Raw genomic sequence first — 22,267 nt, forward strand, 5'->3', positions numbered from 1 at the left:
ATTCTGGCTCAATTAACAAATCCCTTATGTTTGAGGAAGTGCAGGACACTGCAATTATTTAACCATGGTCATTATCTGGAAGACAGAGTCAGAACACAGAAAAGGCCCCAAATGTGTATGTAATACACTTAAGGCCCTGACATGAGACAACACAATGCAGGGTCAAGTTGGAACAAAATCTTGCACCTCACATTATTTTATAGAGTATCCTATACAAACTCCACAGGCATTTCACAGAAACTATTTACACAAAATTGAGTCAAAGGTTGAAAACAAAAATAAAGCAAAAAATTAATACCCTTAAAAACAAAACCAAATGCCAAGGGAAATGGTTTTGACAATATATAGATGTATTTGGGAAAAGCTCTCATTTCAAAAATTATGTTCATTACACTGCTTAAAAATAAAACAGGGTCCATTATCAACGTATTTGATTCAAGCTTTTTCAATGTTTACAGGCCTAAAATATAATAGGTCTTATTGCTTGTCTTTGGGAAAACATACAATCTAGCAAAGAAACTATTTATGACTTGTATTTATAACAATGTTGGCTCATGAGAAAGTAAAGCAATTAAAAACCAATCAAAAAAATATCACAAGGCCCAAAACTGCAAAATTTGCAAAGGAGCACTATAGAACAGTTACAGAACTGATGATGATTCATGTATGTGGATTAGAACAGTCTGGATGGGGAAGGGGTAGAGAATAAGTGCCACTGCTAAAGAACAGAAAACAATTTCCTTTACCCAAACCCAAAAAACTCCAGTATACAAAGGTAAGACTACAATTTACACAGGGGACTATAAAGGCAAAAATGACTAGGAAAGCAGGCAGGCAGTCCTCCAACAGAGCACACATTCATACAATGGATCACTAGACCATGAACAAAAATAATGTTCTATGTGCGCAATGACAGCTAAAAATGTCCAAAATTACTAAATGAGAAAACGCCAGCAAAATGATTTGTGTCCAAAGTTACACACACATGCACACACATATATCTGGTGTGTGCACAGAATATTCAGACATTTACAACAGATGTGAGTGGTACCCTGAAAAAGAAGAGTGGGACTGAACAAGAAAGGAAATTTTTACCTTCTACCTTTCTGTAGTGAAAATAAAATAAGCATGCATTATGTTTGATCAAACATTAAAGGAAAAAACATTATCAGTATTTTGGGAAGGTAGCTATAGGACTGCTGTCTATAAAACCACACCAATGTAGACACAATCACATTTAAAATGCTTCACCATACTCAGTATGTTAAATGGAAGTTGTAATTTTTAAAAAGTACAATCACATAACCAAAAAAGAACTACCAAATTTCTCTTGGACAATCTTACAGACTTCAGTAATATAGAGTAAAAATTACATCTTGCAAAAGCTGTAATTCGCATTTGAGGGTTTAGTCCAGTCTTCCTATATAGTGTGATCTGTTCATTCAATGTTAAACAGCCTCATTTTATATGTACCTTCAGATTAATTCCTAGTAATAGAGACGCAAGGAGTTCTATTTCAATAATAAAAACTGTAGAACTTTATGGATTTTTAAGACGTCTGCTTTTAAAAGTTTACAGCAGGAGCTTTTTATTCTATTCACTCTATTTTCTGCTGTATGCCCATTACCTAGAACGTAATAAAAAGAAGTATTCAATACATATTTTTTGGGGGGTATGAAAGGTAGGAACAGAACCTCTGTGAAAAACTATGAGGCATTACAAGTTCTGAATTAAAAGAAAATGGGACAAGATTAAAAGGTGAAAATTGGGGGCACCTAGGTGGCTCAGTCGTTAAGCATCTGCCTCCGGCTCAGGTCATGATCCCGGGGTCCTGGGATCGAGCCCCACATAGGGCTCCCTGCTCGGTGGGAAGCCTGCTTCTCCCTCTCCCACTCCCCCTGCTTGTGTTCCCTCTCTCGCTCTGTCAAATAAATAAAATTAAAAAATAAAGTGAAAATTTGTTCCTCTGAATTAAAAAAAACCATAGTACCACATGTGACCACATGACTGCAATTTCATTTCTGGCTTCTAGCAATGGAATACTAACAGCAACATTAAAGTCTAAACTACTCAAAGTACTAGGAAGGCTGCCTGATGTCTACTTTGGAATTCACAGTAAGCAGGATACCACACAGTATTAAAGATGTTACAGTTTAGGACTGAAATTTTGACATCAAGTCCAATAGTTGTGAGGAGATGAGGCATAGAGAAATAACAAACCTAGTTGTTTCAGGGAAGGATGGGCAAAGGAGCTGGTCTTGGCTCCTGAGGAAAACTACCTAAGAGTAGTGTTTCTCAAATTATATGTGAAGGACCAGTTTTAACCCTTAAATTGCACTCTGTCAAAAACATACTTTTGTAAAATATGTTTTCAAAAATTACTAGAAAAATTACTGATCATATACTTTAATGCGACAGTAATATCAAACTGCTATAGAATGTAGACATTCTCAATTTCTACACTGGTCCACAGAGATAACAATGACCTAGCATTTTGTTTTCTAATGTCAATCTGACCTAAAATCTTGCATTCGTCTAGAGTCTGACTCTGAGTGAGAAAATTTAGTTGTTCCCCACACCCCCACTAAATAATGAAGACAACCCCTAACAATTAGAGATAAAAAGTAGCATAGAGACTTGACATTAACTCATTTTAATTTTAAAATATAAAACATTGCATTATCATACTACCTTAGAAAATTAAAATTATCCTTTTAAATGCAAGCTACAGAATTTAAGAATGTTGACTCCTATCAACTTGAAAATTTTGCTTTATTTTACCATTTATTTTAGAAGATAACAGGATATAGACACTTAAAAGTTGTATATGAAAATATCTGCTTGACTTATATTTATGTAACTCATGTATCTGTAAACTCCTGTTATCTTTGTTTCCATGTTCTCAAAACTCCCCCAAATGATTAATTTAGTTGATTGCTAACAGGATGAGCCTAGGGGGCCTATTTTAAGTTCCATTACCAAAGGAAGTAAAATGAAAATAAAATGCCTGGCCTATAAAATGACTACAATCTGATGTGATTTACTATAGTCTGTAAGATAGGCTCTACACTATTGAGAGAGTATAATGTGATTTATAGGGTCTCTGGAACCAAATCCATTTTGCAACTTACAAGCTGTAAAGTGACTTACATCCTCACTGCTTCTGTTTCATCTATAAAATGGGGATAATAGCACCTACATCAAAGGATAATTGTGCAAGTTAAAGTGCATGTAAAGTGCCTGGAACACTGCCTGCCACATAATAAGTACTATGTAAGTATTGTAATTATTTAATTCTTACACAGTATGTCTCAAATCCTTCTCTATAACTGGATTAACAATTAAATTGGTTAAATATGTCACATCCCTATAATTAATTACAATTCTTCTATTAAAAGATTTTAATTCTCTATTATGAAAATATATTTATTTATAATCTCCTATTGGACAGGGAGAAAAAAAGTAAGATAGAAAATCATGTACAGTCTAATCTTATATTTAGAAAAGATGCTAATGAAGTTATGAAAAGTTGCAAGTCACTGTAATACTTATGTGGCATCTGCCAAAAGTGACTCAGTAATTTATCATTCTCTCCACCCACTGGGAAAAGACTTAAAATAAAACTGATTATGATTCTAAAATGGTAATAATAAGGATAATCAAATGCATATTATAAATCAGGTTTTTAAAAAAATTTAGAAATGTGTGCATTTAATTAATTATTCCTCCCTCCACTCCTGAAAGCCGATGCTTCTTAAAATGGACTACATCTTAGAATTAAGGAAATAGAGCACTGATTTCTAATAGATATATTACTCCAATCCCACCCATTGCCAACACACCACCACCACCACCACCACTTCCAAGCAGCTCTTGTAGTGCTCACAACTACACATATCAACAGACAATAAATCACCTTATCCAACCACCCAAGCTTAAAAAGCAGGTATCAGGTACAGTCTATTGAGATTATCAACACAAAAGATTCAGTATTTCTAGAATACTGAACAAGAGGTGTTTGTGGTATTGAGAGTACTCAGATGATAGCCTGTGGCACCCTTTAAACGGTTTTAAAATTCTTCAATGAAATCAATACTATTAATTTCATGTTTACTTTATATAGGATTTTTGTCAAACTTATCAGTCTTTAAATTAATTCATAATCACCATTTAAAGACAAATTTTCCTCTTATCTAATGATTTTCATTCTATCTATAAGTCCAGCTTACCCTTTTGTCTATAATAGCCATATTTCATTTTCTCTCATCTGAAACACACAATTATTATGTACAAAGTTTTTCACATGTGCTTTCAAATGCCTACAAAGAGTAGATCAAGTTTTCAAATTTACATAAAACCATACTATACCAATTTACCAATATAAATATGTCTTCATACCTATTTATTCCATTCTATTTAGACAGTAACACTAACAAATTCTTAATGAATATGCCCCCACCACCTGAACTCTTTCCCTATGCTATTATCATGTTGACACTTACAAAAGAACATCTCAATTCAGCAACCAAGTTTTACAACTACCATTCCTACCAATCAAATGGTAACGCACCAAGATAACAACTCTCTGGAGTTTTACCACATTAAGAGTACATTATTTACCTAAGACCGAAGGACTGTGCCTTCCTGTATAAAAAACAAAGATAGCCACATCAATTTAATTCCATATATATGGTGCTACCTATTCAATTTATTAAAATTTGTAATAAACATAATAATCAAACTAGTGCTCCAAACTTATGCTGTTCATGTGGAAGACACTACAAGAAGACACAATAGAGACTGCCTGGCAATAAGAGGTACAAATTCCTTCTACAGAGATGGAGAAATAAAAGGACAAATCTAGTTGTCTAAAAGACAATTCACTGTACACATTTTATTTACAGTTTTGTACACTGTCTTATTAATACGAATGGGACCGCTTTTCTACTTGAGCCATTTTTTAACCAAAGCAAAATAACCTAAGTAATACAAAGTGTTAAAATACAGCATAAAGATACAAAAACAGACATACTAATTCTAATTAGGAATGTAATTATGATGTTACATTTTTTATAATCCACAATTATGTTTAGGAAATCACACAAACATAGATCACTGATTTGAATGAAATGCATAAATTTGTAGCAAAGCTTTGTAGTTACAAAAAAACAAAAATATTACCAAAGAATGCACAAAATTAATGTTTATTCCACCTTTGTGTCATATTCCTGGATCCTTCACCAATGTTACATGAGGAAAAAAACAAAAGCAAAACAAATGAAAAACTGAAATCAGAATCACTAATGTTATCAAGTAGGGAAACAAATAAATTAAAATCTAGCAGCCATCAGCAAGAGTACAGCAAAGACAATGCTGTAAAAGGAAACAAAGAAAATTGCTAGAAAACTGTATGCTTCATACTCTTCCAAACCAGCAAAATATGCTCCTGCATACAATGGAACATAAACAGAATTTTTTTCCTGTAAGGTATAGAAATGCAAGTTCTTTTTTGAATATTGTGGATGGGTAAGATGTGTTTGTAATGGTAATTCTACTAAGCTATTACAGAGTGGGCCAGGAACACATTTATGGATTCTGGGGATGATGTGTACTGTAATTCTTTGATTGGGATAGTGGACACTCTAGCCAAAATTAAAAAAAAAAAAAAAAAAAAACCATGAACACAGAAGTACAAGACAAAGGCGAATGAGACTTCTCTTATATCTTAGCAACATTTAGATGGAAATCAAATTTAAATGCAGTCCACTCTGCTTTTGAAGAGGCTTTGGTTCAGCTCCCAAATCTCGATTGCTTGACGCAGTCTCCTATGAGAATACTCAGAAGGTGTCTTCTTAAACAACAAACCTATTTTTAGTGGTGGAGCCGCTCTTAGTAGCTGTGTCTGCATGGGACTGATAACCAATCACTATCTTTGGAGGAAGTCCTAACCTTTCCTTGTATACCCTCCTAGAAGAAGAAAAAGAAAAACAGTAGCCATTAATTTTTATTCACACACACCAAATTTGATATTACTTTACATTAAAAACAAAGTCCAGAGAGTGAAACACCCTTTTCCTTTTAGCAAAATTTACTCTTCATTTTTCACAACAATCTCAGTTAATCACTTAACCAATATTTAGACTCTACTATGTTATCAGGTACTGTGTAATTACTAATAAATCAATAATAAGCAAAGCATGGACAGTCCCTGGGTGTTTAGAGTATTTGATTATTTATAAACAAATAATCACAAATACATATACTGGAGCTGTATCACATGCATTAACTCATTTATACAAAATTAATTGTCTACATGTCTACTTTAATTTTCTGATACAAAATGCTACAATTATATTTTACATATAAATCATAATAAATATTGTCTATTACTGCAAATTATTTACTGTAATTATTACTTTATATTTTCAGAGTAATTTAGAACATACATGATTTCTGCTTTATATACTAGCTCTGCAACCTAATTTTCAAATAACATTTGACTCTATTTTAAGAACAAACTATGATGACTGCCAAAGTGGGTAAGTACAGGGGCTGTGATATTGTATAACAAGGATGACCTAATCTTGTCTGTGAAATCAGAGAAATCTCCCCTTTAAAAGTCATGAGGTTAAAAGTAAAATGCTGAGAGAAAGAAGCACATCTGAAGGCTGGGGAACAAAATAAGGCTGTGTGGCTACAGCTCATAAGGAAAAGGAGTATGAGCAAAAAGGATGACAAAGTAAAATTGGGGACAGATCATAGCATCACAGGTAAAGTAGGAATCCAGACATTTATTCTCAAGAAAAAATAGCAACACTTCAAAAATAAACACCAAAATAAAGAGATATACATTTATACATATTGGAGCTAAATTCTCCAATATGATACCAGGACAGTTTTATCCATACTCCACCTTCCAGAAGATTCTACTACCTTCCTTCAAATAGTTTCTAAAAATAATTTTATGATAACTAAAACAACTATTATCAGATTTATATTATGATACAATGTATTCCCTTCCATTATACTTAACCATTAAAAATGCCAGAAAGCCAGAGCACTGAGCCATGTAACTTGGAAGGGTTAAAAAAAAAAAGAAAGAAACCCTCCCTTGAAAAACTGAAGTCAAATATTTCACAAAGATTTCAATAATTTTTAATACTGACACAAATACAAGATTTTCAGAGGAAAGAAATTCACACTTATTTTTAAACTGTTTTCAAATATGAAATCCCCACAACTAATAAGTTTTGATGCTGACAGAAAGATTAGAATACGACCACAAATCAACAGTCAACTTTTCTTTTCTTTTAGAGAAAACCTCTGTAGCATGAAACCTGGAGAATCTCCATACCTTTTAGTCCAGAAAGGACTAAAGGGGAATTCATAATGTTTGAAAAAAATCACAAAGGGCAAACCAAACATTTTGTTACCGATAAGCAATACTTAATTTTAACACAAAATTTAAAGTCAAATTTTACTAATTTAAATGTAATAAAAAGAAAATCCCAGTTAACAATGACCAATGTATGGGGTGGGAGGGGGGCGGGAATGATAGGCAATTTTTGCAAGGAGTAATATTCACACACACAAAAATTTAAAAACATACACATGTGGGTTTTAAAAATATGTACAGAACTAAGACACATGTCACTGAAAATTTTATGTACAGTGTACACACATGTGCACAGAATACACATATACTATTTGCCAACACTCATTGAATTACTAAGAGTATTATAATATTAATGTTATGATTTTAAAGTAGAAAAAAGACAATATTGTCATATGATAAATGAATAAAATGCTACATGCCAAAATAGAGTGCTCTGGTGATTATATACTCCATTGTGAGGAAAAAGAAATTTTTTTTTTTTTTTTTTAAGGAAAAAGAAATTTTACAGAAATTAAAAAAAAAAAAGAAAATGAAAACCAACAGAACAGTTAAGGATTATAAGTTTTCATGAAAACATTACAAGGAAAATAATGATCTACAAATCCAAGTATTTTTAAAGCTATAAATAACAGTACTTCTGCTTTTAGTTATCTTAATATTTTATTTTCTTATCTTAATATTTTAAAGGAAGTATACAAACAGCAAAACTTACCCTATATGTGTAACAGCCTCTCTGTTTTCACATTCAGTAGTCCATATTGCTATCTTATCACCTTTAGTTCTAACATTAACAACAGCTCCACATACATCATCACTGTAGTCATCAAAAGATTCTCCAATAAGGCACAGCAGCTTTAAAAAAAAAAAAATCAATCCCAAATTACATGAAATAAATTATACACTGCTTATCGAACTACAAATGTCTCTTATATTTGTATATATACAAAACTGAAACAGTTTTTAAATCAAAAGTTGACTTTTTGAATGTCTAAATTATATTTATGTATATAGTTCTTTGTCCTGACTTTTTAAAAATTCATTTGTTTCTTTGCTATCAAGAACATTAACAGTTGTTTTAGCATTTTTAGCAAATGGGGCAATTGATGTCAGGGCAAATATAAAAGGCAAATCATCTTAATATTCATCTGTTCTGCTGCTGCTTCTACTTGCCAGCAAACAAATATTAATGGAATAACTGAATAGTTGCTCATGCTGCCTCTTGTTCTTGCTGTTTTTCATGAACACAATTTTTCTTTATTGTGGCAAATACACATAAATTTTACCCATTTTGACCATTAAAAAAATTATTTTTGAGTATAGACAACACATGCCATTAAATCACTTTAACCATTTTTAAGGGTATGGTTCAGTGGCATTAAGTATATTGACAACATTGTATAACTATCACAACCATCCATCTCCAGAACTTTTGTCATCTTACAAAACTGAAATAACTTTTTAAAGTGGAATTCTAAAATGTATTTACTGATAACCTCCCCCAAAGCAAAATTAAGTCTCTTCATTTAAAAACAAAAAAAACAAAAAAACCCCAAACAACATTCATTCAAATACTAACTGCTTAACTTAGTAAGTGCTAACTATAAATGAGACACTGTGACAAGTGCTAAGAATCCAAAAGAGACTATTATCCCTACTTCTGATAGCTTGGGGTTTAGAACTTCTCACTAGAGAAAATGACAGTTACCTCATATTTAATATAGGTTTTATAAAGCCAAAAGTTCCAGGTTATATCACAATACATAAGGTAAATAATATCAAGCTACAATTTCATTGTTTGTTCACTGATCTAAAAAATTTAGTATACAAAGTAATACTCTAAGAGGGCTGTAAAAACTTACATCATACAAAACGCGAGGTCCTGTAATTTTTAAGTTAATGAAATGACCGGGATGAGCTCTCTCATGGAAGATGAGAGTCAACTGCCAATCACTTTTTATCTGATTTGTACTATGATATGGGGTTTCACTGTACCAGTATGTAAAATATAGGGTATTCACATGATAGAACAAAATTGCTGGCTTAGATTTTATAGGGTGGGCATCCTTATCTCTTGAATTAAGTAACCGATGTAGAATGTAATCCAAATTAAGTTTTAGTATTCCAAAACTGCTTTATAATTTTAAAACCTTACTGTCTCTAGCCAAAAGCGATCCAGGTCACTTCGTCTCTGCTGCTTGTTCAATGTAATTAGCCATCGTCCTCCTCGTTTGTTTTTCTCATCTTCCCACATAGGCTCAATACCATCCTACAAGGTTAGTAGATAATAATATTAGACAAAATTGTTACTTTAATTGGGGAGATCACTAGAAAGAGGAAGCAACAACTCTATCAACTTCTTATTTTATTCTCCATAAAGCTGTTATTGATGTAGTGGGGAAAAAAGCAGGCAGGACTTAAAGCCAGAGGCATGGGACTGCAGAATTAGAGTCCTGACAGATATTTATTAGCTATCAAACCTTGGGTTTCCTTTAATTTGAGGTTCTTAAACACTGAGAAACGGATACCCTTGAGAAGCTACATACATTTTGATATCTAGAAAATATATGCAAAAATTATGCAATTTTAGAGTTAATGAATGCCCCACCCCCTACCACTTGACAAACCGATTTATAAATATACATATCCCAAAGACCAATGCATCCCAGGTTAAGAATTCCTGACACACTCTAGACCTCAGTCTACTCAAATGTATAAGAGAGACTGGACTGGATGATCAAAGCTCTCTTCAAAAATCAATCACAGTGTGTGCCCATAGAGTAAGACTCTCAATTTCAATTATTTATACCAATAGGGTAAAATTTGTTTATGCTAAAGCCCAGTAAAACTAATTTAATTATTCTCCAAACCTCAGAGCATTAACTATTCCTAAGTTTCTGACAAGATTTCTTAATGTGTAACTGAACGGTCCAGTCTTATAATAAATATATGAAATCACCAGTTAAGCATACCTTAAAAAGTGAGTAGTCACAGCCTGGCATTAAATTACTAGACAACTGGATGTGGTTGTACAGACTAGGTAAAAGAAAAGGACAATTATAAACATAGAATATGTAATGCAGAGTTTAGGTACTTACATATATATTTAGAGAATATGATAAAAATAAAAAGATAAAAGTTCATGTTTACTTGTTTGTCTACTGAGTCAATTTCTGTAAGAGACCAAACAGGTATCTTAATAATGGTCAGTTCAAGAATCAGCATTTGATAGGATTTTTAAGAAAGTATTTTTAATGATTTTATTCTGACAAAAGTATATTTTGATATATTAGTTAACTCAGTGCATACATATGTATATATAAGAAACTGATAATAGGAGGTATGAGGCGGCTTTAAGTACATGAAAGAATTCATGAGGCTAATGAGCAGTTTTAAACACACAAAAAAACAAATCAAGGGAAAGTCAGGACTGCATGACTAAAAGACAACACTAATATCCTTGAAGGCATCCTAGAACAGACCAATGGGTCTCAAATACTGCAGTCATTACTAGTCAGTCAGCATAGCAATCATTTGGAAAGCCTTGGAAAAAACAAACCAGCAAGCAAACAAAAACCACCCCAGGCCCTACTCCTTGTGATTTCAATCCCTTTATAGATAGGGTGGAACCCTGGAATCTGTATTTCTAAACTTTCCCCCAAATATCAATGTAACAGAATAACACTTGGGATGACTTAGATATTCACTAGCCTGAAGGTAGAAGGCTAAATCATTTGATCTCCTAAAGTTTCTTCTTGCAAAATTATTATAAAATTGGCAACAGAGTAAGAATGCTTTGCCTGTCTCCAATATTAGTTGCAGAAACAGATCTTTACTACATCTGTAGACCATAGCCAATGCTATTAACCTTAGTCAGATTCTCTTGATGCTATTTTAACCCAGTCTAGAAATATTTCAAGTAGAGTTTTAAGAAAGATTCTGGATCACATTCCACAGGATGACATACAAATCCAATTTAGGGGAAGGTAGCCTAAGGCTGAATAAGATCTGTAGAGTTACTCAATGGTCACTCTTTCCAAACTACATTATCACTGGCAGCTTCCACTAGGCAACAAAAGAGGCCTGGATAGTAACAGTAACTACAGAATTAGCACTACCACTTTATGAAATTCACGGACAGGGTGGAAATGCTTTCTTCAATTGCATTCAAGGTAGAAATAACCAATGCTTCTTTATGCTGTCTCCTTTCTCCTTCATGATGCTCTAAGGTCTATTAAGCTTATAGTAATGAGAATTTGTAATGACACATTTAAATAGAATCAGAGCACTACAGACAAGACTGGATAAATCCCAAAGGGCTCAAAAGCTGTTTACTACTAAATCTGCCAGGAAAAAAGAAATTAAGAAATGCTTAGGTATTTAGAGAAAGCTACAGAACTCCTGCATATGTCTAAGTGTAAAAGTCCACTATGCAACGACACTGCTTACACATAACTAAAGTATGGGGCCATGTTCTAATTAGAGGCCCACTTAGAAACCCAATTATGTAAACTGGTGAAAAGCCAAACAAACCAGATAAATGCAGATCTGGTTCAGTGGGGGAAATGGTTCAAGACTCTTGCTCTTCCTCCTCCATAGGAGACTGGAGACTTTTTGGTTTAGAGGACTCAAACAAATACAAAGAAGAAAATCACTTGATGTTTTGATGAAGGGCAAAACAGAGCAACACTAGTCTAACTAGACAAATAAGCCTATGAATTACTGGGGATTTAAATACAGTTACATTACTTTAAAAAAAGATAATGATTTCAGTATAAAGTGACCACTCTTAAAGTGCATAGCTTAAAATTTAAGAGTTTTCTCTAATTATTCTATGCTTTTTTGTTTTCCATGATTCAAATGCATACTAAATGCCTATTACGGACAAAGCACTGCAAAGATACAGAAGAATACTGTTTCTGCCCTGGAAGAAGTATACATATATGAATCTTCTGACAATCTGTTCTTTTGTGTGGGCAAAATAAACTCAGGGGTTATGTTAATACATAAGAGTTGCATCACTGATTCAACATATATAGGATCCAAAAATATACTAGACGTACAAATTAGAATTTTTAGGTAACTGCTAATTAATTTACACCTCTTAAAAATGTTTTAACAAGTTTTATCTTTGAAATGAAAATTATTTTTCAAATAAATTACATATTAACTTTTTTTTTGAGAATCACTACTACAAAACGTCTTGAAAACAGTTTTGACCCCCAAATCTTAACTTTTTGCTAAATCTGAAACAAAATCTCAAAGAGTATCTTTAAGTTGATCAACTACCATCACAGATACTTGGACAAACCTTTCAGCCTTTGAAAAATCTCAGAATCCCTATCACAGGAAATCCCAGGTGTTACACCAAAAAGAATTTGCACAAATGGGAACCTAACAAAGCTCTGGAGTATTAGGCAAATGTATCTAGGCAACCAAGAAAAGGGATAGATTCCAACAAATTGTCAAAAGTTCTAGAAGCAAGAAAGGACTCTCAAGGGAAGGATCTCTTAGGACAAGGAATATAGAATATACACAGGGCTAAAGGATGACAAGACTGAAGCTTTCTAAATGATGAGATATAATCAATTCAAACAGTTGTGAGGAGACGGACAAACAAAAAGGTAGGTCTATAGATGCACATTTATTAGTTGTTCACCTTAGCCTTCATTTTGTGAATGTGACTCAAAATGAAAAATTACACAATTAATAAAACAAACATCCTAAAATGGTTACTTACGCCCAAAAGTCTTCAACAGTATCAAACTTAGAGATCAGCCGAAGGTTTGCTTGCCAAGTTTTGCTTTTATCATTTTTAAAAAACCAGAGTGCCCATCTAAAAGTAAAAAGTCAGTGTCAAACATGGTAGTTTTTAATTTACATTCCTAGCAGCATTCTTCACAATAGCCAAAGGGAGGAAGCAGCCCACCTCCTCACTGACAGATGAATAGATAAATAAAATGTGGTTTAAACATACAGTGGAATATGTGTCAGACTTAAAAAAGAAAGTCTGAGGATGAACCTTAAGGACATTATGTTAAGTGAAATAAGCCAATCAAAAAAGACAGTATAAATCTACTTGTATGAAGTATCTAAAGTAATCAAATTCATAGAGACAGAAAGTAAAATGGCAGGGGCTAGAAGGAAAGGGAATGGACAACTGTTTAATGGATACAGAGTTTCAGTTTTGCAAGATGAAAAGAGTTCTGGAGACTGGTTGCACAACAGTATGGATGTACTTAACACTACTGAACCGTACTTAAAAAATGGCTAAGATGGTGAATTTTATGTTATGGTGTATTTTACCACAATTAAAAATTTATTTTATTTTAAAAATAATTTTAAATGGTAGGTACTATTACAGTGGAAAATAATGAGTAGTTTTCGCTCTTTCATTTAGAAAGTATGTATTTTGTACCTATTTCCTAACAGATTCTCTGCTATACTTTAGAGAGCCATTGAGGCTCATCCCCCAGAGTAATTCACAGATGTAGTAGACAATTACAGTGTGGTAAGTGCTATGATAGAGATAATCAAGCAGTTACTTAAGAAAAACAGCAGAAGCACTTAACCAGAAAAGAAAGCAGGGAGCAAGAAAGCTGAATTTTCAGAGAAATGAAAAGGTATTAGCCAAGAGTGGAAAATGAGAGACTCCTAAAAAAGGGGGAACAACTATGAAATGCAATTCTCTGTTTACTCAAGCACACAAATGGGAAAATAACAAAATAAAGAGATTCACTGGGGAATGCTATCACAGATATGTTCTGGAAAAAAAAAAAAAAAAGAAATGTATACTAGTTTCTACACATCTATTAAAAAGTTTTATTCTAATACCTGGAAGATAAACTCATGTCACATCAAAGCTACACTTAAATATCCCAAGATAACATCTTTATTACAATTCTATTATCTGAATTACAATACCAAAGGTAACTCAAAAGGGAAATTTCATTTTCTCATTTAAAATAATGTTGTCTGAAGACAGGTTTCCAAACACATATATACATTTCATAACTCCATGATTAATGCTTGGATAATCTGACATAAAAATAAGATGCATTTCAACATCCACTTGATAATGTGAATTTGCCAAGCCACTATCAAGGACAAAAAAGAAAAAAGCAAAGGCATAGAAATTATTAAACACACATGTAATAAGGTCAAGTACTATACTCTGGTTTTCCAAAATTAATTAAACCTTTCCTCAAAAAGTTAAAAATAGAACTACCATATCATCCAGCAATTCCACTTCTGGGTATTTATCTGAAGAAAATGAAAACACTAACTCAAATACATATATATGCACCACCCTCATGTTCATGCAGCATTATTTACAATAGCCAAGATGTGGAAACAACCTCAGTGCCCATCAATGAATGAATGGATAAAGAAAATGTTGTATGTACACAATGGAATATTATTCACCCACAAAAAAAAGAGGAAGAAATCTGTCATTTGAGACATTGGATGGACCTTGAGGGCATATGCTAACTGACAAAGACAGACAAATACCATATGTTCTCATTTATATGGGGAATCTTAAAACAAAAAACAAACTAAAAAACCAAGGTCATAAACACAGAAAACAGAGTGGTGGCTGCCAGAGGTAGGGGCTGGGTGAAAAGGGGTGAAGAGGGTCAAAAGGTACAAACTTCCAGTTATAAAATAAATAAGTCATTAACTATATACAACATGGTGACTACAGTTAATAACAATGTATTATATATATGAAAGTTGCTAAGAGAGTAAATCTTAAAAGTTCTCATTACAAGGAAAAAAAAACTTTATAACTACATATGGTGACAGATATTAAGTACACTTACTATAGTGATCATTTCACAATATACACAAATACTGAGTCATGATTTACACCTGAAACTAACGTTATATGTCAATTATACCTCCCAATTAAAAATGATAATAAAATTGTTTTTCTTTTTATTTTTTACTGCATCCAGCTACTGAACATATAAAAATTTATCCTAAGAAAATAATTAGATGATTAGGCAAAAATTTTGTACAGGAATGTTCTTAATGTTGGAAAATTTGGAAACATCTTATGTGCTTTCAACAAGGGATCATTTAAATCCAGTTATCAAAATGTGGTTTGCAAATGCTTAGGGGACTCCAGGACCCTTTCAGGAGCTCTGATAAGAACTATTTTCATAATAATCCTAAGACATTATTTTATTTTTCACTGTGTTGACATTTGTACTAATGGTGCAAAAGCAATGGTGGGATAAATCTCCTGGTGTCTTAGCAAGTTCCATACAATGGGACCAAATTGTACTAGCAGTCATTGTACCCTTTACCTTCACCACCTCTCACAGTAACAACATCAGTTGCAGTTAAGAATGCCACTGATGAAGCAATAATTATTGGTTTCATTAAATTTCAATCTATGTACATCTTTTTCATATTCTGCAAAAAATCAAAAACAACAAAGAAAACATTTCTGCATACCAAAGTACAATCAATGCTTAACGAATTGAACTGTGACATGAACTAGCCACTTTTTTCATAGAACTCCATTTTAACCATGACTGATAGATAAACCAGGTTATTGCTTGAAAATAAGGAGAGTAAGCCTGATGCTTGTAATGTGAGCTTTCAGGAGAAAATCAGAATTTTGGAAAGCCTGCATGTGCCACTGAGACAAACTTACTAAAACTTAAAGACATTTCTGATGAGTTTAGTAGTGATATTCATGAATGTTACGGTTTTCATACTGTATCATTAATGAGAAGTATCAATATCCAGAAGATCTGCATAACTCACTGAACCAGTGTTTTCCAAATGACCACTGGTGTGGCAAAATCATGCATGGGTAAAAGATCCATGCCAAATGCAAGACAGGCCAATAGATATTAATGTAACAGAGAAGGAAAGGTTCTTGGATATGGTTGCAGATTCTACATTGCAGCTGACCTATAAAAAACCTATTATCAAAGGAGAGTATCTATAATTAACTTACAAGGCTATTAAAAAATCCTCCTTTTCCAACCATGTACTTGTATGAGGTCATATATTCTTATACTTCCTATGAAACAACTTATCTCCTTCACAGACTGAATGCAAAAGCAGCTATGAAATACATACCACTAACTTCTGTTAAGTCAGGCACTTAAAGAGATTTATAAAAATGCAAAAATGCTATTCTTCCCACTATATTTTTGAATATTTTTTCATAAAAAATATTTATGTTAACATGCAATGGATTTTCTAAAGGAATATATAATTTTACATTTTCTCAGGTTTATATACTAAATGGAAATAGATAAAAATCTACATAACCAAAGCTCTGTGGGGTCCTCAATAAAAAGGTCATGAGACCAAAAATTTGAGAACTGCTGACTTAAATAAAATATACACCAATAAAATAGACCACTATGCAGTTATTAAATAGAATAATTATGTGGATAAAGTTATTCCTAAGATGGACATGAAACCCAGAAGCCATGGAGAAAAGGTGGTACTGGACTACATAAAAATCAAAAACCTGGAAATAAAAAAAAAAATCAAAATCCTGTAGAAAAAAAACCATGTAATTCCACAGACAAAGTTAAAAGACAAATGATTTGGCTAATTCACTTTCAACCTAATGTCATACATGGATAAGTTAGCATCCTTAATTACAATGCTTGGAAATAAACTTTTTTTTTTTTAAAGATTTATTTATTTTAGAAAGATGGGGGCGAAGATCTCAAGCAGACTCCCCGCTGAGCACAGACCCAAGGCAGGGCTTGCTCTCACAACCCTGAGATCATGACCCGAGTCAAAATCAGAAGAGGGACACTTAACCAACTGAGCCACCCAGGCACCCTGGAAATAAAAGAATACCTGCCCCCCACCCCTAGACAAAATAACTGAGCGGACTGTCCACAGATAAAAACAAAAATGTTCAATATATATAAAACAGCTTTGCAACATCAATAAAAGAAATATAAATTTAGGGACGCCTGGGTGGCTCAGTTAAGTGCCTGCCTTCGGCTCAGGTCATGATCCCAGGGTCCTGGAATCAAGTCCCACATCAGGTTCCCTGCTCAGCAGGTAGCCTGCTTCTCCCTTCCCCTGCTTGTGCGCTCGCTCACTGTCTCTCTCTCTCGGACAAATAAATAAATAAAATCTTTTAAAAACAAAGCAAATTTAAAATGAGAAGACATTTTTTTTTTTTAATAAATCAGACTAGGACCAACCAACTGGCAAAAATGTAGAAACCAGGAACTCTCAAACTGCTAAGAGCCTAAGCTGATAAAGGAGGATAATTTAGCAATTAAGGTTGTTAAAGCATAGTCTTTCACCTAAGAAATCTGAAATTTTGGGCCTCCTGGGTGGCTCAGTTAGTTAAGTATCTGCCTTTGGCTTGGGTCATGATCTCAGGGTCCTGGGATCAAGCCCTACATCAGGCTCCCTGCTCAGGGGGGAACCTGCTTCTCCCTCGCCCTCTGCTCCTCCCCATCACTCTCTCTCTCTCAAATAAATAAATAAAATCTTTCTAAAAAATGTGAAATTTTATCTTATAAATATATTCACACAAGTGCACAAAAACATACAGGAATGCATACAACACTGTAAAAAGGAAACAAAAAAGTCTATATACCCATTAATACAAGCCTGACAAAATACATGACTATTCATTTAATACAAAGCACCAGTTTAAAACAACGAGGCAAATCTGAACAAACAAAAATGTCAACAGTATTATCACCTGTATTTAAAAAAAAGATAGATATGCACATTGAAAAGCTATGGAATACTACAAACCAAATTTAACACTGACTACTCCAGGGAGCGAAGAAAAGTAAAATGGAGAAGAGAATATGTGAGGAAAACAGAAGTTTTACTTTATATACTTGTACCCTGATGATTTATTCTTTCTTATAATTATTATATATTTTTTAACAATGCATAATTATACATATTTACAAAAAGTAAATAATGAGGAAACTACCAAGATCTGACATAAAACATCTTAGAATATTTTTCTAAATGATATTATTATTGAAGTAGAATTCACAGAGAAATTGAAATCCTCAGAGACTTCATTTCAGTTTATCTACTAATGACATTTTCCAAGCTCTTCTCAAATTTTATTCAAGCTGTGAGGGATATATGCCTTGATTACTTCTCCCAACAATCAATAACAACAATACCAAAAATTGGGTTCACAGACAAAAGGCACACAGTTAGCTTTTTGTAAGATAACACTAAAAATGTGGAAAAAAAAAAATAGGGGTGCCTGGGTGGCTCAGTTGGTTGAGCTTCCAGCTTTTAGTGGGGAGTATGCTTGAGATTCTCTCCCTCTGCCCCTTCCCCTGCTGTGCATGCATGCACGGTCTCTCTCTAAAATCAATAAATCTTAAAAAAAAAAAAAAAAGATTAAAAAATACCTTAAGGGTTTTGGTGCTATTCTTATGTTGAATTATATGAAATTGCCACTGATCAATCGTTCAACTTTGGTACAATGCTTTCCTAAGGAAGGATTTTACCCTTTATGGACTATTTGACCTTTGATGGCTCACTCATTAGCTGACAATCCCCACTGTGTAGAGAATTAATTTCTTCCTCACTACAGGATATGCTGAACCACAGTTCTCTTATGAAAAAACTACATAAAAAATGTTTGGACTTTTATTTCAGTAAGTCTACCATGATAATGAAGAAATTATAAAAAATATTCAGGCCATAAAGGGAAAATGTATTTTTTGGGTAAGTGAAACTATAGGTATACCTCAGAGATACTGCAGATGCAGTTCTAAACCACCATACTAAAAGCAAGTTTACAAAAAAGTAAGTCAGACTATTGAAGTTTTTGGTTTCCCAATACACATAAAAGTTATGTTTATACTATACTGTACTTTAGTAAGGGTGCAACATCGTTGTCTAAAAAACTAATATATGTACCTTAATTTAAAAATACATTATTGCTAAAAACCATCATCTAAGCTTTTAGTGAGTCATAATCCTTTTGCTGGTGGAAGGTCCTGTTTTGATGATGCTGGCTGCTAACTGATCAGGGGGTGGTTACTGAAGGATGGGATAGCTGTGGTAAGACAGACAACAGTGAAGTTTGCCACATTAATTGACTCTTCCTTTCACAAACGACTTATCTGCAGCACGTCATGCTGTTTGGATATTTTATCTGCAAAACTTCTTTCAAAATTGGAGTCAATCCTCTCAAACTCTGCTGCTGCTTTATCAACTAAGTTTATGTAATATTCTAAATCCTTTGTTGTTATTTCAACAATCTTCACAGCATCTTCATTTCAAGAAACCATTTTCTTTGCTCATCCACAACAAGCAACTCCTTATCCAATCAACTTTTATGATGAGTTGCAGCAATTCAGTCATATGTTCAGGCTCCACTTCTCATTCTAGTTCTTAGCTATTTTTACCACATCTGCAGTTACTTCCTCCACCAAAGTCTTGAAGCCCTCAAAACCATCCAGGAGGGCTGGAATCAACTTCTTCCAAACACCTATTCATGTTGATACTTTGACCTCTACCCATGGAATCACAAATGTTCTTACTGGCGTCTTAGAATGGTGAATCCTTTCCAGAAGGTTTTCAGTGTACTTTGTCCAGATCAATCAGAGGAATCCCTACCGATGGCAGCTATAGTCTAACAAAATGTATTCTTAAATAGTAAGACTTCAAAGTCAAAATTACTTCTTTATTCAGATGTTGTATAAACTGCAAAATAGATGTATTAGCAGGCATGAAAACAACATGTACCTTGTACATCAGAACTCTTGGGTGACCAAGCACATTGTTCAATGAGCAGTAGTATTTTAAAAGGAATTTTTTGTTCTGAGCAGGTTTGAACAGTGGGCTTAAAATATTCAGTAAACCATTTTGTAAACAAAAGTGCTGTCATTCAGACTTTACTCTTCCATTTATAAAGCATAGGAGAGTAGATTTAGCATAATTCTTTAGGACCCTAGGATTTTCAGGACAGTAAATAAGCATTGGCTTCAACCTAAAGTCACCGGCTATATTAGACCCTAACAGGAGTCAGCCTGTCCTTGGAAGCTAGGCACTGACTTCTCCTCTCTAGCTGTGGAAGTCCATCCAGATGGCATCTTCTTCCACTAGAAGGCTGTTTCATTTACACTGAAAACCTACTGTTTAGTGTAGACAGCTTCATAATATTCTTAGCTAAATCTTCTGGATAACTTGCAGCAGCTTCTACATCAGCACTTGCTGCCTCACCTTGCACTTTGATGTTACAGAGACAGTTTCTTTCCTTAAACCTCATGAACCAAACCATGTTAGCTTTAAACTTTTCTTCTGAAGCTTCCTCACCTCTCTCAGCCTTCATAGAATTGAAGAGAATTAGGTCCTTGCTCTGGATTAGGTTTTGGCTTAAGGGAACGTTGTGGTTGATCTCCTCTCCAGACCACTTAAACTTTCTCCCTATCAGCAATAAGGCTGTTTCACTTTCTCATTATTCATGTGCTCACTGGAGTAGCACTTTTAATTTCCTTCAAGAACTTTTCCTTTGCCTTCACAAGTTGTCTATTTAGTGCAAGAGGCTTATTTTTTGGCCCATCTCGGCTTTCAACATGCCTTCCTCACTAAGCTTAATCATTTCTAGCTTTTGATTTAAAGTGAGATGTGTATGACTCTTCCTTTCACTTGAATACTTACAGGCCACTATAGGGTTATTAATTGGCCTAATTTCAATATTGTTGTGTCTCAGGGGAGAGGGAGAGAGATGGGGAACAACCAGTGAATAAAGCAATTAGAACAAAACACAGTATTTATTTAGTATGTCATCTTACACGGGCACAGTTCATGGTGCCCCAAAATAATTGTAATAGTTACATCAAAGATCACTGATTGCAGATTACCATAACAAACATAATGAAAAAGTTTTCAGATATTGCAAGAATTGCCAAAATGTGACAAAGAGACACAAAATTAGCAAATGCTGTTGGAAAAAATGGCACCAAAAGACTTGCTCAAAGCAGGGTCACCACAAACCTCCAATTTGTAAAAAATGAAGTATCTGCAAAATGCAATGAAACAAGGGATGCCTGTGAAACATACACAGGCTTATGGTTTTTTAAAGTAGATAGGGTAAAAAAGTCTTGGGGTAGGGGAATGAAAGGAATTGAAATGCTTAAATATCCTCAAATAATTCTAATTTACTTTCTTCTAGAGTCTTAAAATATTTCTGCATTGCCTTTTTCTTCTATAAGCTCTCAGAGCATTAATGTTAATTTTCATCATATAAACCATAAAAACACAAATATACTGGGAAGGTGTGGGGTGGAATTGGGAAAACTATATAATGAGCTACTACTCACCTACTACACTTAACTATGAAACTTAACTCATCTTTTTTTTTTTTTAAAGTAGGCTCCACCCCAACATGGAGCTTGAACTCACGACCCCTGAGATCAAGAGTTGCATGCTCTACCAACTGAGGCAGCTAGGTGTCTTGAAACTTAATTCATCTTAACCTCTCCTCTTTCCTCTCATAACTTGTCTTAAAAAGAAACCAACCAAGCTCCAGACTCCATATCCCCCAGCCTTTTCTCCTTCACAGCACAACTTCAATTTGCTTATTCTTGCTCTATAATACATTTATATTCACTATACAAACTACTCCAATCTTTTTCCATCATCTACATTCTACTAAACTTTCTCCTACATTAGCAAGGAGTTTATCATTCAATCCAATGGCCATTTTGAGCCTTTTTCAATTGTTTAATCCAATGGATATTTGACCTTTTTGTGGAACATATGCTATTGACCACCTGGCCTTAAACCATTTTCTTTGTTTCCCTGACCACCACTCTATCGTAGTTTATACAGTTTATGTCTAAACCCTTCATAGGCATTATCCCTCCAAAAAAATCCCTTATA

The 22,267-nt window shown here is 33.7% G+C and overlaps 1 protein-coding gene across 2 annotated transcripts in view; it reads right to left on the reverse strand.

Moving 5' to 3' along the window:
- Positions 1-5,485: 5,485 nt before the first annotated feature.
- EIF4E (eukaryotic translation initiation factor 4E) overlaps positions 5,486-22,267 on the reverse strand; it is a 42,081-nt gene continuing 25,299 nt past the window's right edge. For both annotated transcript variants that reach the window (XM_032400880.1, XM_032400879.1), the window contains exons 3-7: positions 13,134-13,229; positions 10,366-10,429; positions 9,549-9,662; positions 8,109-8,248; positions 5,486-5,967 (exon numbers count right to left, since the gene is read on the reverse strand). In XM_032400880.1, the coding sequence (XP_032256771.1) occupies positions 5,853-5,967; positions 8,109-8,248; positions 9,549-9,662; positions 10,366-10,429; positions 13,134-13,229 (529 nt within the window). In that variant the 3' untranslated portion in view covers positions 5,486-5,852. The remainder of the gene's footprint in view (positions 5,968-8,108; positions 8,249-9,548; positions 9,663-10,365; positions 10,430-13,133; positions 13,230-22,267) is intronic.

This window comes from Phoca vitulina, unplaced genomic scaffold (assembly GCF_004348235.1).
Source record: "Phoca vitulina isolate PV1807 unplaced genomic scaffold, GSC_HSeal_1.0 scaffold3, whole genome shotgun sequence".
Lineage (NCBI taxonomy): Eukaryota > Metazoa > Chordata > Mammalia > Carnivora > Phocidae > Phoca > Phoca vitulina.